The 15,668-nt window shown below is 43.5% G+C and overlaps 1 protein-coding gene across 2 annotated transcripts; it reads left to right on the top strand.

Moving 5' to 3' along the window:
* The first annotated feature begins 14 nt into the window (after nucleotides 1-14).
* Nucleotides 15-15,433, top strand: MMUT (methylmalonyl-CoA mutase). 2 transcript variants are annotated; one of them, XM_066547595.1, is made up of 13 exons: nucleotides 16-37; nucleotides 2,221-2,600; nucleotides 3,520-3,887; nucleotides 4,550-4,707; nucleotides 4,929-5,100; nucleotides 6,374-6,622; nucleotides 6,946-7,057; nucleotides 8,325-8,440; nucleotides 8,972-9,087; nucleotides 10,815-10,946; nucleotides 12,512-12,659; nucleotides 12,789-12,956; nucleotides 14,552-15,433. In XM_066547595.1, exons 2-13 carry the CDS (start codon nucleotides 2,246-2,248, stop codon nucleotides 14,678-14,680), a joined length of 2,223 nt encoding a protein of 740 aa, XP_066403692.1. In that variant the 5' UTR covers nucleotides 16-37; nucleotides 2,221-2,245; the 3' UTR covers nucleotides 14,681-15,433. The 2 variants fall into 2 exon arrangements, with proteins under 2 accessions (XP_066403693.1, XP_066403692.1); XM_066547596.1 differs by lacking the exon at nucleotides 12,789-12,956 and having other exon boundaries at nucleotides 15-37.
* The last annotated feature ends 235 nt before the right edge of the window (nucleotides 15,434-15,668 follow it).

Raw genomic sequence — 15,668 nt, 5'->3', positions numbered from 1 at the left:
CGCGGGGGCCGCGCGCTGACGGAGGGGCCGGTGGCAGGTAACGGGGGGATCCCGTCGCTGATCCTGATCCCGATCCCTTTCCATGGCCCCGTCCATGTCCGCAGCCCCCAGCCCTGCCACTGTCCTTGTCCTTTTCCCCTGTCCCAGCTCCCGACCCGGCCCTCCGTCCCCATTGGCCGCCCGAGGGGCGTGTTGGGGGCGGGCCGGAGCGGCGGGCGCTGTCCCGGCGCGGAGAGCGGAGCGTTCGTGTCCGGCTGTGGGTGCTGAGGAGAGAGAGGTGTGGAGAGGGGCTGACAGGGCGGGGATGGGAGATGGGCAGAGAGGAATTGTCCGAAACTGAACGCGGGTAAATGCAGCGTCCGGCTCAGGGAAAGGAATAATCCCGGCGTGCGTTAGGAAGAGCATTGCCAGCAGGAAGGGGATCCTGCCCTTCTGCTCAGCCCTGCTGAGGCACATCTGGGGTGCTGTGTCCAGTTCTGGGCTCCTCAGGACAAGAGAGACATGGAGCTCCTGGAGTGGCTCCAGTGCTGGGTGGCAAAGATGATGGAGGGACTGGAGCATCTCCCTGATGAGGAAAGGCTGAGGGAGCTGGGGCTGTTCAGCCTGGAGAGGAGGCACAGCTGAGAGGGGCCCTCAGCCCTGGGTGTCCCTGTGTGCAGGGAGGGTCAGAGCAGGGCCCAGGCTCTGCTTCAGGGCCCAGCAATGGCACCAGAGGAACGGGCAGGGACTGATCCCAGCAAGTTCCACCTGGACAGGAGGCAGAACTTCTTTCCTGTGCAGTGACCAAGCATTGAATAGAGACCAGAGAGGCTGTGGAGTCTCCCTCACTGGGGATATTCCAGAACTGTCTGGACACAATCCTGTGCCCTGTGCTCTGGGATGACCCTGCTTGAGCAGGGAGGTTGGATCAGATGAGCCACTGTGGTCCCTTCCAACCTGACCCATCCTGTGACCCATGCAGGGGTGTGAGCACAGATTGCCTTCTGTCCTGGCTGCAGCATCACATCCCCGCAGGGCATGAGTGCTCCTCAGGAGCTCCTCTGTGCCCTTCAGTTATAGGCATACCACACTTGGCGTATATATTAAAGCAAATGTTTGGAGGGTGTTGCTGCAGTGGTACAGGTGCTTTCCTGTATCTTGTAAAGGATTTCTCATAAAGGTGTCAGGGAAGTTTGTATTTCTTGGGAGTTGTGAAAGAGATGAGAGAGTGAGGAAGTGACTGACCCTTGGAGCTAAGCTGTAAACGTTTTGTTTTTGTAAGTGCAAGGATAGGGTATGGAGAGCAGAAGCAAGGGTGTTTACAGCTTTTAGGAGTTACTGCACTCACAGACTGGTTTGAGTTGGAATGGACCTGAAAAATCATCTCATAACAACCCCTGCCATGGGCAGGGACATCTTCCACTATCCCAGGTTACTCCAAGCCTGATCCAGTCTGGCCTTGGACACTTCCAGGGATTGGGCAGCCACAGCTTCTCTGGGCAACCTATGCCAGGGCCTCACCACCCTCACAGGGAATTGTTCACATTGTTGCCCCCCATCAGTCTCATGCACGGTGGGACAAGCTCTGCAGCTTGTATTGTCCCTGTGTTCTCACATACCACATTTTTTTTCTCCTTTCTTTTTCAACCTATCTCTAGTTTCCATCCAGCCCAAACCATCTTTTCCAAAGTGTATGATTATATCAGCAATTTTCTGACAGCTCACTTCCTGCAGAGTTCCTCTTTGATGTTGGATACTGGGAAGAAATCCTGTGAGGGTAGTGAGGCACTGGCACAGGTTGCTCAGAGAAGCTGAGCTGCCCCATCCCTGGAAAAGCATCACTCTTTGACATGAAGATGAGAGATGAGAGAGATGTAAAGGTGAGAGGGCAGCTGGCCATGCCATCTTCATGCCTCACACTGGCTTTTCAGTGACTGATTAATGACAGTGATGCTGAGCGACTGAAATAAGTTACACATCTCAGATGTGAATGTAGATAAGTTGAGGAAATGTTTTCCTTGGTTAGAGGAAAATGTAGGATTTTTCTTGAATGTAGGATTTTTCTCTTCCTGGTTGAAAGGCAAGAGGAAGGGCTGTCTGTCAAATCAGTGCGTGAATAACACATTTCACTTTTCTCCTGAGGGATTGTTTGGGATTTAGCAAACTGCATGACCTCTCCATCCTCACATCTGCTGTTAGATGCATATGATAATGCAAAGTGCATGTTTTTGTTTTGTCCAGCTAGTCCCACCCCGTGAGCAGAGCCATGCTGAGGGCCGAGGCTGCCGTCCTGCGGCTGCGGCCGTGCCGCTGCACGCTCCTGGCCCGGCGCGCCCTGCACAGGCAGCCCCTGCACCCCGAGTGGGCTGCCCTGGCTCAGAAGCAGCTGAAAGGCAAGAACCCAAAGGATTTAATTTGGCACACCCCAGAGGGGATCGACATCAAGCCTTTATACTCCAAAAGGGACACGGAAGACTTCCCTGAGGAGCTGCCGGGGATGAAGCCCTTCACTCGAGGGCCCTACCCCACCATGTACACATACAGGCCATGGACCATCCGCCAGTACGCTGGGTTCAGTACAGTGGAGGAGAGCAACAAGTTCTACAAGGACAACATCAAAGGTGGGGCAGCTGATCTGGGAAACAACACTGCCTTGTGAAGCAATGGGGGACCTGAATTCAGTCAGTTACATGGCAAATGTGATTATTCTGCACTGTGAGTTTGGATTTCTGATAAGGTCTTCCCAGTGGCACTGTCTTTCTTTATTACTGGGAAATTGAATTGTTTGTGGAAGTGCCTTTGTTTCATTTTGCTGTGGAGAATGAATATGTTAAATGCTGGTTTTGGTTATTGCACCATAACACATAGACATAATTTGCATCCATCGCAGAGTTCAAGCAGCTGAGATCATGGAGCTGAAGCAGAAGTGGTAATCTGGGTTAGCTGGTAGCACAGCCCAGTCACTGGTCAGAGAGGGGAATGCCTGGGGACAGCAGAGGTTTGGGTTCTGCTTTCAGGTTGCAGCAACAAGAACTCTGGCTGTCCTGTTCCCTGCTTTATATGAATAATTTTCTATTACTGCAGCTTTGCAAATAACAACATGTGTCAGTAGAGCCAGGGAACAGTCTGTGGTGTTTAGTTTGTGATAAAGAGAAGGTAACGTGACAGAGTTTATGACACTTCTGCTCCCAGCTAAGCCAAGCTGAGTTATGAGTTTAAGCTCTTATACTGCCTGTCTAGGTGCATTTATGACTTGTGGGTGAGCTGTTATTCAGCAGTTTTTAAAGCACAGTAAGGACTACCCTTTTGGCTTTCTTCTCCCAGTTAAAAACTTCTTCATTTAAAGTTTAAGACTACTAAACCGTGAACAGGCTTGGGGAGGGAACAATGTTTAACATCAAAATTTAGTTTGCCATTCAAGCCTGAATCAGGTAAAATAGAGTTAATAAATTTAAATCCCATACTAATACAAGTCTATTCAACACCTCTAACTATCCCTCTTTGTTGTTTTTTGGGTTTTTTCTTTTCTTTTTCATGTAGCTGGCCAGCAGGGGTTATCAGTTGCTTTTGATTTAGCCACCCACCGTGGTTATGATTCAGACAATCCCCGAGTTCGAGGAGACGTTGGAATGGCTGGAGTTGCCATCGACACAGTGGAAGACACCAAAATCCTTTTCGATGGAATTCCTTTGGAGAAAATGTCAGTTTCCATGACAATGAATGGGGCAGTCATTCCTGTGCTGGCTACATTCATTGTGACTGGGGAAGAGCAGGGAGTGCCTCAGGCCAAGCTGACAGGGACAATCCAGAATGACATCCTGAAGGAGTTCATGGTCAGAAATACCTACATTTTCCCTCCAGAGCCATCCATGAGGATCATTGCTGACATCTTCCAGTACACCTCAAAGGTATTCATTGTTTAAATGTATAACTTCTATTATTAGGTGTTTATGAGTCACTTTGGAGAACAAATGAAAGATTGGAAGACATGTCATAGAGAAGAGTAATATGGTTGTGGAAAGGCCCAGTAAAAGTTAAGATCCAACATAATTTAAAATATAAATCTGAAGTTTGAGTCAAACTTCAAATTTCAAGCACCACACATCTTCGTAGAGATGGGTTGTATTTGCAGTCAACAAGGAAGTCAGAGAATGGGCTGGAGACAGGCTGAGAAAGCTGGGGGTGTTCAGTCTGGGGAAGGCTCCAGGAAAACCTCATTGTATCATTTCAGTACCTAAGGGAAGTTTATAAAATAGATTGAGAGTAAACTTTTACACCAATAGTGAAAACTTTTCTTCCCTGTGAGGGGGGGGAGGCCCTGGCACAGGCTGCCCAGAGAAGCTGTGGCTGCCCCATCCCTGAAGTGTCCAAGGCCAGGTTGGAGGGGCTTGGAGCAACCTGGGATAGTGGAAAATGTCCCTGCCCATGGCAGGGGGTGTTGAAACCAGATGACCTTTAACTCCCTTCTAGCTCAAACCATTCTGTGATTCTGTGTTAATGTGATAGAACAAGTATTTGATCCTCTCTTCTGCTGTTATATCCTGTTGTATCTCTTTTTTTTTTTTTTCAGTATATGCCAAAATTTAATTCCATTTCCATCAGTGGGTACCACATGCAAGAGGCAGGAGCTGATGCCATCCTGGAATTAGCTTATACCATAGCAGATGGCTTGGAGTACTGCAGAACTGGCCTTAAAGCTGGCCTCACTATTGATGAATTTGCACCTAGGTGAGCTCAAGAAATTTGCTAGTATAAAACTCACTTTTGGTAAAACCTCTATAGAGTTTAATATCAAATTGAGTATTTTTACACATGTAAGCAAGGAGGAACATTCCCATCATCTGTGAAAGTACATTAATCAGAGACCTTGCTGTCAGGCTTCTCCATTACCGATCCAGAGTTACCTGAATGATTCAATGTTATATTCTATTCATCTTCTCCTATTACAGGCTCTCTTTCTTCTGGGGAATTGGCATGAACTTCTATATGGAAATAGCAAAGATGAGAGCTGGGAGGCGGCTGTGGGCTCACTTGATTGAGAAAATGTTTAAGCCCAAGGATTCCAAATCTCTTCTTCTGAGAGCTCATTGTCAGACTTCGGGCTGGTCACTCACTGAGCAGGTTAGAAATTGGACTCTCATCAACCTCCTTACTTAAAGGTGTTCTTATGGTGTGTGTGTTAAAGGGGGCTGCTGGTGTTACTCACAAAGGTGCAGCACTGTCCTCTCACTCTGACAAATGCACACACTGGCACTGGATACACCTTTATGTCAATTCAGGACCCAGAGGATGAAGCTCTCTTATGATTTGTCCGGTGAGTTATCCTTCCAAAATGCAGTTCAGTCAGCAAGTAGAGGAACTTTTTTTCTCAGCATCACTGGCTTGAGAATTCATTTCAGCAGCCAGGGGAGTCTTTCACACCACTGACACTCAGTGCTGAAGAGAGAAGTAATGGTTACAGCTCATCTGATCTTTGAAACTGGGTGCACTCTCTGCTCCTCCTGCTGATTTACCTTGCAGCAAGGAGATAAATCATTGGAGTGCATACAGTTTCCCAAGTGAGGTCAGAGCTGGGTTCTAGCTCTGATCCCAAGGCCTGCTGCTCAATCAAAGTCATGTAATAGGAGTTATTTTTAGGTTGTGATTGTAAGTATTGACTTCCACGCCTTGGTTTTTTTTGTTGGGTTGTTTGTTTTTTTTAAGTAAATGTAATGTTTACTTACATTACAACAACACAGTAAAACTAAAACAATGGAATTTTCTGAACAGTGACTTTTGTGGGTCCTCCAATTAAAAGTATTGTAGGTGTGCAAAAATGTTATTCTTACCAAAACTATATTCAATTGTCTTGCAATGTCCAGTGTAAATATATTTCTGGCTAGATCATAACTCTTTGCCTAAACAAAGTGGTTTATCTTGGTATAGCTTCTCAGTGTGCAGTATTTTCTCCTTGTAGGTTTCAGAGGGCATATATATTTAACATGCCTTTAGATAGGTATCTATCCATAAATTATGTTTTACGTTCTTACCTATCCAAATCACATGTGATGCTGTCATGAATGAAAATATTTAAGCACATTTAATTCCAAAACACATCTTGACTAGTAATTTGTCTGACACATGTACTGTTCACTGCTTCAAGAATTCTGGATTTTGATTTGTTACTGTGAGCAGTTTACTGGCACAGTGATCATTTTGGCTTTCTTTATGGATTAATCTCTTTGTTAGGATATCGACAAGTGATAAATCAGTTTGATTTGGGTTTTTTTCAGCTTTTGTTCTGATTACAGCATTTCAGTGGGGAATTTTGTATTTGTTTCTTTGCAATAATGACTAACCTGCCTCAGCCCCACGGCAGAACTGCTGAGCTTCAGAGCTCCCCTTTTCCTTGCAGGATCCCTTCAACAACGTCATCCGCACCACCATCGAAGCCATGGCCGCGGTGTTCGGGGGGACGCAGTCTCTGCACACCAACTCCTACGATGAAGCCCTGGGGCTGCCCACAGTGAAGAGTGCTCGCATCGCCCGCAACACACAGATCATAATCCAGGAGGAATCAGGGATTCCCAAAGTGGCAGATCCCTGGGGGGGATCTTACCTCATGGAGTGCCTCACCAACGAAGTCTATGAAGCTGCTTTAAAGGTCAGTTTGCAAAACCTTCTCTGGGAAAACTGTAGGGATAGGAGTTTTGAGAAATGCCTGTCTTTTAGGGATAGGAGTTTTGAGAAATGTCTTTCTAAGGGAAAGACTTCTAATGTCTTCTTTGTTTGATAAATTGGTAACTTCTAATCAAGGAATTATTTTACATTTCAGTGATGTCTTTGTAAATAAACTTTGCAAAATACAGTTTAGAGCACAAAACTGTATAAAAAAAGTATAATGAAAATGTGAGTGGTAGCACAAGTACAAAGCTCAATTTTTAAACCTTGCTTCTACTCAGTATCTCAATCCTCTTCATGTCTCAGCTTATTGAGGAGATAGAAGAAATGGGTGGAATGGCCAAAGCTGTTGCTGAGGGGATCCCCAAACTTCGTATTGAAGAGTGTGCCGCCCGGAGACAAGCCAGGATTGACTCTGGTAAGAGAAGGGGGATGAAAGAAGGGCAAACTGCCAATAGAATACTTCAGTATAAAGGTTTTTTACTCACATGTTCATTGTGGTTTTTTTATTTTTCAGTTTAGGAGTAGCAGATTATGAGTGCTAGAATGAATGGCGATGGTTTTATGTCAGTGAAAGCTCTGGAAAGAGACAGAGTGTACAAAATACAGTACCAGTTTTGCTTGACATGTTCAAGATTAGATTAGGCAAAGCAGTAGAAACACCATTTTAAAAGTGTGTTTGGAGCCTTCAGTAGTGAATGGCTTGATTTCTTATAGGAGCTTTAAGCTGTGATTCCTGAGTTTAAAAGCAGAAATGCCACCAGATGGCGATACTCACCATAGCTGGCCAAATTCCTGAGTTTTCTGGAGAGCTGCCCATTTTTCCTGAATGGTCAGATCATAGCAGAGGATGATACAGCTCCTTGTTTGCTGTACATATGTGTATATACTTATAGAGTCAGTATTTGTGGAGGTATTTATACATGTCTGCTTAAAACTCTATTCCACTTTTTGTAATATGCATTCCAGTAGTAATCCAGGAACAGAAACTAGGGATAACTCAAACACGAAAGAAGTTACATGGACTTCTTTGTATGGAGGATAAATTTGAAGCAGATTTTAATTAAGACCAATAAAGAATAATCAGTAAAGTTCTATGTTTTCTCTCATAAGGTAAATTACTTCATGTTGCTTCAAAGAGTGTATTAATGTTATCAGGCACTACAAATAAAAATATCTGATGAGTCCATAATTATTCAAACCTAAAATATAATTTTCCAACATGATAAATTAACTTTTATGCACATGGAGTAGTTTTAGGTAGGAACTTCACTTTCTTATTTGTTAAATCAGAGAAGTAAATGCAGAGCAGGAGACCAGCACTTCTGCTTAGTTCTGTCAGACACACTTATGTAAGCTTAAAAAGAGAAAAATAGCTAATCTATTTTAGGGACTCATTACTAAATCAGTTTGCAAGATAAATATTGTTCTATTTCATTTTTTTTTTCTGCTGCAGTATTCACTGAGTTGAATGTTCATGCATTTAGTCTTTTATCATAAAATCTGGAAAATACAGACTTAAATCCCTTCTATAAGAGCAGATTTTACATATTTGAAATGTATGTGGTTATGTAAGCAAAGCAATGCATAATAATGCTCAAAATCTTCTTGTCCTGCTAACATTGTGTCTTTTCACAGTAGTTTGCAAATGTGTTCTGAGTTTCTGGTGTTTCCACTGGAAATAGGGTCTGAAGTTATTGTTGGAGTGAACAAGCACCAGCTAGAGAAAGAGGAGGCAGTGGAAGTTCTGGCCATTGATAACTCTGTAGTCCGTGCCAAGCAGATCGAGAAAATCAACAAGGTGAGAACAACCTTCTTGGAAATGAATCTTATTGTAATTGCAGACAGAGACTGAGTAAAGGCAGCTTGCCAGAAGTTTACCTTCCAGTTTCTGAGAGTCCACTCTGGTCTTTAGTGGAGAAACTGGAATATATATCTGTATGTCCAACCTTTAAAAATTGAAAGCTTTACATGTTCTGAAAATGTGATGGAAACCATCTATGCAATGTTTTGCTCTAAAAGCCTGTGACATTGCTTAATCACTCACTGTTAGGGGCTTCTTGTCAAGTGCTGCTGAGGGTTACAGAACCAGAAATCAACATCCCTTTCATAATCAGTGAAAACATAGATAAAATTGGTTTAGGGTTATGTTATGGACTTGTACACATTTTAAGGTCTGAGCTGCCTTTTGACTTCTAATCTCATTGAAATAGGAAGTGGATATTGACAATTCCACATCCAGAATAAAATATTTGAAATTAGTCTTCCACACTTGACTTCCCATTTCACTTTGTGGTTTCTTTGAACTGAATGTCTCTCTCCTGCACCTTAGGTGAAAGCCAGCAGAGACCAAGCAGCAGCCCAGCAGTCCCTGGCTGCTCTCACACAATGTGCTGCCACTGGGGAAGGCAACTTACTTGCTCTGGCAGTGGAAGCAGCACGTGCCAGGTACTGGGGGTGGGGTTAGACAGCCAATTCTTATTTAAAATTCAATGGTTCATTTTCACCTTTTGACTTTTCTTGGCCATAGGGTCAGCAAGATTGGAGTTTTGGGGTTTTTCTTTAGAGGTAGAAGTAAATAATGGCTGCAGTTTCAAATTGTAAGACACGCTGTTATTATATTACAACTTCTTAAGGCAATGTTTTGATTTCTCACAAGGAACACTACTGATATAAAGAATCTGATATGAAATGAGGCTGTTTGTACACATTCTGCTGTTTACAAGTCATATTCTTACCAGTTCCAGGACATAATTGAGTTTCTCTGTCACTCAGCTGTTTCATGGGTGAAGGAGTTTAAGAAGCGTCTGAGATGTGAAAATGGATATTCACAGTCTTATCATGCTCTGTTGCTTCCTCTCTCCTTGCACCACAGATTGGCGTGAAAACATTTTTTGGCTGAAGGAGAAATCAGTTTGCTTAGTCAGGCAAAGTTGTAAGAAATGTATTTGAGCAGTGAGTCATCCTTAGCGTCCAGTGGAACAGTTCCTTTTTTCAGCCAAAGTGCTTTTGAGGCTGTTTTCTTTCCTGCTTCAAGGTCAGCATCAGTCTCTAGAATAGATCCTATGTGTCTGTTCCTTAATTAACTAAATGGCCCAAATATGAGCAAACCAAATTCCCTCCTTATTGGGGTGCTGCTCTGTTTTACTGTCATGTCTCTAATTCCTTCATTCCCATTCCTGGAATACCTAATAACTGTATTTTAAATTTATTTAACCGCAGCCTGTCAGGAATCTCCAGCAGTATGTCTACATCTGTCTTTGAACTGGGGAGGTCACAGGAGGGCAGTGTTGGATTTACAAGGGATTCATATCTTCTATAGCAAAATTAACCAGTTAACTCCTAGTTTCTCTCCTTGGTGACCTCATTTTTATTAATTGTAAAAACATTAATAGACTAGAGATTCACTTTGTAAGTTCCAAAGAGAACTTAATTCTGCCCCAAAATTATATATGGGATGTGACCCCAGAAAGAAACTGTTGTGGCATCTGATACAGAGTTTGAAGGAGGATTGTGAGCTCTGGGAACATGTACAGGGAGCCTTCCTGTTGGGGGCAACATGGGAAAAGGTTTCAAACCTAATACATCCCCCCTTCACAAGCAGTAAACAGTAGCAAACAAAACTTGTAACTTACACATAAATAAATTTCCCAGATTCTTCTGCATCTAGTCAGTAAAGGAGCTGTGTCAGGAGTAGAGAAGAATAAACACTAAAATAAAAGCATCAAGGGAAAGGTAAATAGATGTTAAAATGTTAGGTTTCAGTCTCTTCTGTGTGTTCTTCCCTTTTTTGTCCCCTCTTGATTTATATTTTGTATTTTGGCATGAATCCCAAAGCAGGATCTTTCAGTCTGAGCCCCGCCCCCCCAAAAAAAATCTCCATCCAGAAAATCTGATTTAATTTTCTGAATCATTTTGCCATTCCCCATTGCCTTGCCAATTGTAAATCAATTTACACATGAGCAATAAAGTATTTTCTTAAAAATGCCTGTGCACATTCTGTCAGTGGGTGGCAGTAGGGTGAGCTGGATTTTCAGAGTGGCAGCACTGAAAGGGAAACCAATGTAAGTAAATTTGTCCAGCAGCAAGGCAAATGGCTGGGCCAGTGCAGCAGTGTCTGTGTCCTGTTTTCATTTCCACCTGCTGATAAGAGGAATGGTTTTTGTCTGTCTCAGGTGCACTGTGGGGGAGATAACAGATGCCATGAAGAAGGTGTTCGGGGAGCACAAAGCCAGCGACCGCATGGTGAGCGGGGCTTATCGCCAGGAGTTTGGGGAGAGTGATGAAATCCTTCATGCCATCAAGAGGTGAGAACTCTTCCCAGGTAGCCAAACATGTAACAGCCTCACATTTAACCCAGGAGCTTCATGTGCTACTGACTGTGCCATAAAAAAACATTTCCCAAACCTGGGTGACATCCCTGGGGAATCCCTGGACCTGCAAAAGCACTCTCGTAAGCAGGAAAGTAGAATGACAAGGGTTAAGTACAATAAGACAAAGTCAAAATTTAATTAATTTTGAAATTGTATTTGCTTGCAAACAGCATTCACTGAGGTGAAGTTATGATTTGAGAGTTTTGTTCATATAGTCTAAGCAGCCGCAGGATTAAGGAGCTGAGAAACATTGCCTGAAATCCCTGTACATTGGGTTGCTTCTTTTAAAGGCTGTGTAATAGTCATCTTTAAAATGATTCCAGGAGTTCATACTACAAAACCTTGTTTTGATCTACCCATAAATTGTTCCTGCAATTTCACTCTTACTGTTGCTAAAATTGTTGCTAAAATCTGTCTGGATATCCACATACAGCCTCCAGTCTTTGGGTATTACTCATACCCCGATGGAGAAGGCATCCCTAGATGTTGGTATGTGTGAAAACAGTTGCCTTTTGGGTCTTTTCTCAGCTTCTGCTTTTACTGCTGCCCTCAGGGGTACAGAGCCTGAATTGCTGCTGTGGGAGATGATGCAGCACAAATCAGTCCCTGCTGTCTTGGGGTTTACCCATTTCAGAGCTTAGGCTCTCCTGAAAGGGAATTACTGATGGCTTTGCAGTGGTGATGATTAGACTGACTTGAAATTAGTTGTGCTAGGAAATGTCACCATTGTTCTTTTATTTTAACTATTTAAATTTAACTATTTTTAATTATGCTTTTATGTGAAAGAGAACTGAACTAACCCCTTGAAAATCAAGATGTAGCTCCCTTTCTTACATAGAATCACGGAATCATTTAGGTTGGAAAAGACTTTCAAGATCAGCCTGTAACCACAGACAGATGCTGATGGTACTTGAATAATGAGCAGTACAATGACAGGTTAATATGTGAGGCTCTGATTACAGAGTAGCATCAATACAACAGAAATATGAACTGCCAGTATCCAAAAAAGAGAGGCATTGGAATGAATGCACAGAATAGGAGATACAATAATCCTTCCATGGACAGATTTTTACCCAGTAGAATTATAATGCACGATGTGATATACAGGGCCCATCTCTGTGCAAGTACTTTTGAAATAATAGGTCATAATTATTCTTAAAAACTAAAAAATGTGTTTTGGTGAGTTGTAATTCATCTTGTTAAACCCTCAGAGAATTAAGTATTTTACCTGTTAGAAAGCAAAAGAATAAGGGAAGATTTTTTTAAATAAAGAATATTTTCTTTTTAAGGCTGCTATGTACAAGAAGTGAGTTAATAATAACAGAACATGAATATTACCATAGTGTGCAGACTGCACAGCCAAACCATGACTTAAAAGATCTTTTTATTTTATGAAATTATTCTATGCTTGCAGCAAATGTTTTTTTTTTTTTTATGTGTGGAAATACTTCCAAGGGTTCTCAGTGACTTGCCCTGACAGATTGTGTGTTTCCCACCAGAGTTGACAAGTTCATGGACCGTGAGGGCCGCAGGCCTCGTATCCTCGTTGCCAAGATGGGCCAGGATGGTCACGACAGAGGGGCCAAAGTCATCGCTACCGGGTTCGCTGACATTGGCTTCGACGTGGACATAGGGCCCCTCTTCCAGGTAGGGCTGAGCAGCACCCAGAGCATTCATTCATTCATTCATTCATTCCCTTTGCATCTCTTCTCCCTGGGGGCGTGCTCAGCCCCCCTGGCTGTGTCCCATGCCCTGCCCCACCCCTGTCGCACACAGACCCCGCGGGAGGTGGCGCAGCAGGCCGTGGATGCAGACGTGCACTGCGTAGGGGTGAGCACGCTCGCCGCGGGGCACAAAACCCTGGTGCCTGAACTCATCAAGGAGCTCAATGCCCTGGGCCGGCCCGACATCCTGGTCATGTGTGGAGGAGTCATCCCCCCCCAGGTATGGGCAGCATCCGAATTGCTGCTGGCATAGCCCAGGGTGAGGAAGCAAAAAGGACCTTTGCACAATATCCACAAATGTTTTATTCAGCAGAGGCGAGACGATCGGGTCCCAGCACCCTCTCTGCACCCGCACTTTCTCTCTACCGGGCCCTAGGGGCTGACCCTGGTCTCGGGGCAGTACAAAGCTGAGGGCCAATCAGGGAATGGGGGGGAGTGGCTCAGAAACATGGGAACAGACATAGGAACAGGGGAAGGAGCCAATGGGGTCTAACAGCTTTTTGAAGGAAGCTTCTTGTGGCTCCCTAGACCAGGGAATGCCCCCCCAGGATCTCCACACATTTCCATCAAGCTAAGAGATTGATTTATCTCTGTCTGAGCTGGTGAGCTGTTTCCTGTGTTCTCTAATGTCAGAGCACTGAAGGCTCCTCTGTACAGTCAGCAGGGCCAGCACAGCTCTGTAAGGTGGGATCCCCCGATCTGATTTTCTGTACACCATGCCCTGGTGTAACTTAGAGTGTTTGTGGGATGGAATATGGAGCTGTGTTGTGAAAAGATGAGCTTTAGGGAGATGTTCTTTAAGCTCTGTTGTTTCACATCAGCAGTCCTTGCTGGCCACCAGGCTGGATTCTGTCTTAAGAGACTTTTTCACTTCCAGCAATGGTTGGGAATAGCCACAGCCAGTGACTAAAGCCCCTGGCAGGTCCCATCATCCCTAGACTGCACATCTCACTCACTTTTCAGCCTCTCCTCACCTTCCCCATCATCAGGCAGGTGTTGCCTTTCATTCTCTCTGCTTTCTCCTAAACTGTTGAGCAGTTTGTTGAATTCCCTGGCAGTCAGATCTTTGCTTTCATCTTTAAATTTTCCTTAGCTCATGCACAATTTGCCTGTCTCCATCACCTTACAGCCATTCTCTGTCTATAGTGATCCAAGCTGATTTTGCACATAAAACTCCTGTTATTCCCTTTTTCCACACCTCTCCCTTTTCTAGGCAGTCAAGTAACTATTTGGGAATGACTGAATTATAAACTGAACAAACAAAACTCACAGTATTTTTCTAGGAGAAAAATGTGAGATACTGTCTGTCCAGTATCTCTCAATGGGATGCTACTATTCTGTGGTTGGTAAAGGTGTAATATATCCTATGTAGAAGAAAGAGAGAATACAGAACTGCTTCCCAAGTCCTTTTGAATTTTCAGGACAGTCATAAAATTCGATTAACTCTAGATTGCAAGAGACCACTGGCAGTCATCTGCTCCAAGCCCTTGTTTAAAGTAATATTTTCAAAATTAGAAGTTAGATCAAATTTAGGTTGGGTTATTCAGACTCACATACAGTTGACTTTTGAATACTTCCCAAGGATTGCCATTAGTCTGATTCTAAATAAATATACAAACCCTTTCCTATGGATATTTTTTAGTATTTTTTTTCTACCTTCTAACTTCCAACCATTTCCTTGAAGCTGTGCTGCCTCTCTCTGGAACTTGTTGCTTTCTCAGGCCCAGCATAGAGGACAGAGCATGCACCAGTTATAAATTAATTACCAATTTTCTGTTCACTATTAACTATAATCTTAAATCTCTTTTCCAACAGGATTATGACTTCCTGTATGAAGCTGGTGTTTCCAATGTGTTTGGTCCAGGCACTCGTATTCCAAAAGCAGCTGTGCAGGTGTTGGATGACATTGAGAAGTGCCTGGAGAAGAGGCAGCAATCCATGTGACTCTGAAATGTCACAACTCAGCAGCCTTACACTGACCACTTGATTGTCAGCAAGGGATGGCCAACCACAAACCTCTGCTCCCACTGCCCCCTGGCCTCGTGTTTTGTGCTTTCTAAGAAAGTTCTAAACTCTCTGCTTGTTCTATTTGAGGATTATTTATATAGGTACCCACAAGAAAATTTATCTCTAGAACTATCATTTCAGGAAGTGAAGGGAATTCAAATAAGTGTGTTTGGGGTTTTTTTTCCAGATATACTGATAAATAAAATAACAGCTTTTGCCTGATCTCTTTTGCACGCAGAAAACATGTTTTGAATTTTTTTGGCAGTTATAGTGGATCTAGAAGTCTTCAGGCAGGATCACTGATTCAGCAGAGATGGGATTGAACCCAGCAGCACTTTGGTTTGAGAAATGGTGGCTTCTCAGGGGAGGGCAGTGATGGGAACAGAGCACAGTGCACAGCTGCTCCTATACAGGCTACTGCCATCTACACCATTTGTACCTTACTCAGCCATGAAATTCAAAAATGATGGTTTATCTACCTATAGTTTTGTAAAGAGAGTTACATTATAGCTGCCCCATCCCTGGAAGTGTTCAAGGCCAGGTTGGATGGGGCTTGGAGCAACCTGGGATTGTGGAAGGCAGTTGGAACAAGATGATCTTTCAGGTCCCTTCCAACCCAAACCACTCTCTGATTCTGTGTTTCTGTGATTTTATGAAGTTGTTCATTAAAGAACTTGTGTTTTACATTCATGAGCAGCAAAACTGTATCTGTTATGTGGATGAGAGAAGAACCCAAGACAAAGTTTAGGTTGCACAGTATTACTGGCGAAATAATGGGGTGGAATCCAAGCCTTTGCAGTGTTATCCTTGTGCTCTAACTTGTGGAATAATGACCTCTCTCAAATAATTGATCTTTGTTCTGAAGTGAGTCACATTTAATTTTATAGATGGAAAATTGACCATTAACAGAAATTTTCTATAAAAA

This window comes from Molothrus aeneus, chromosome 3 (assembly GCF_037042795.1).
Source record: "Molothrus aeneus isolate 106 chromosome 3, BPBGC_Maene_1.0, whole genome shotgun sequence".
Lineage (NCBI taxonomy): Eukaryota > Metazoa > Chordata > Aves > Passeriformes > Icteridae > Molothrus > Molothrus aeneus.
Note: the sequence above shows the minus strand (reverse complement) of the source record. Positions and strands in the feature narration are given on the sequence as shown.

Bases quoted from the DNA above. Each gene is read 5' to 3' on its own strand.
- MMUT (XM_066547595.1), top strand. From the start codon at position 2,246: ATGCTGAGGGCCGAGGCTGCCGTCCTGCGGCTGCGGCCGTGCCGCTGC. The intron at 9,088-10,814 runs GTACTGGGGGTG...TGTCTGTCTCAG, and splicing joins GTGGAAGCAGCACGTGCCAG to GTGCACTGTGGGGGAGATAA. The intron at 12,957-14,551 runs GTATGGGCAGCA...CTTTTCCAACAG, and splicing joins GAGGAGTCATCCCCCCCCAG to GATTATGACTTCCTGTATGA.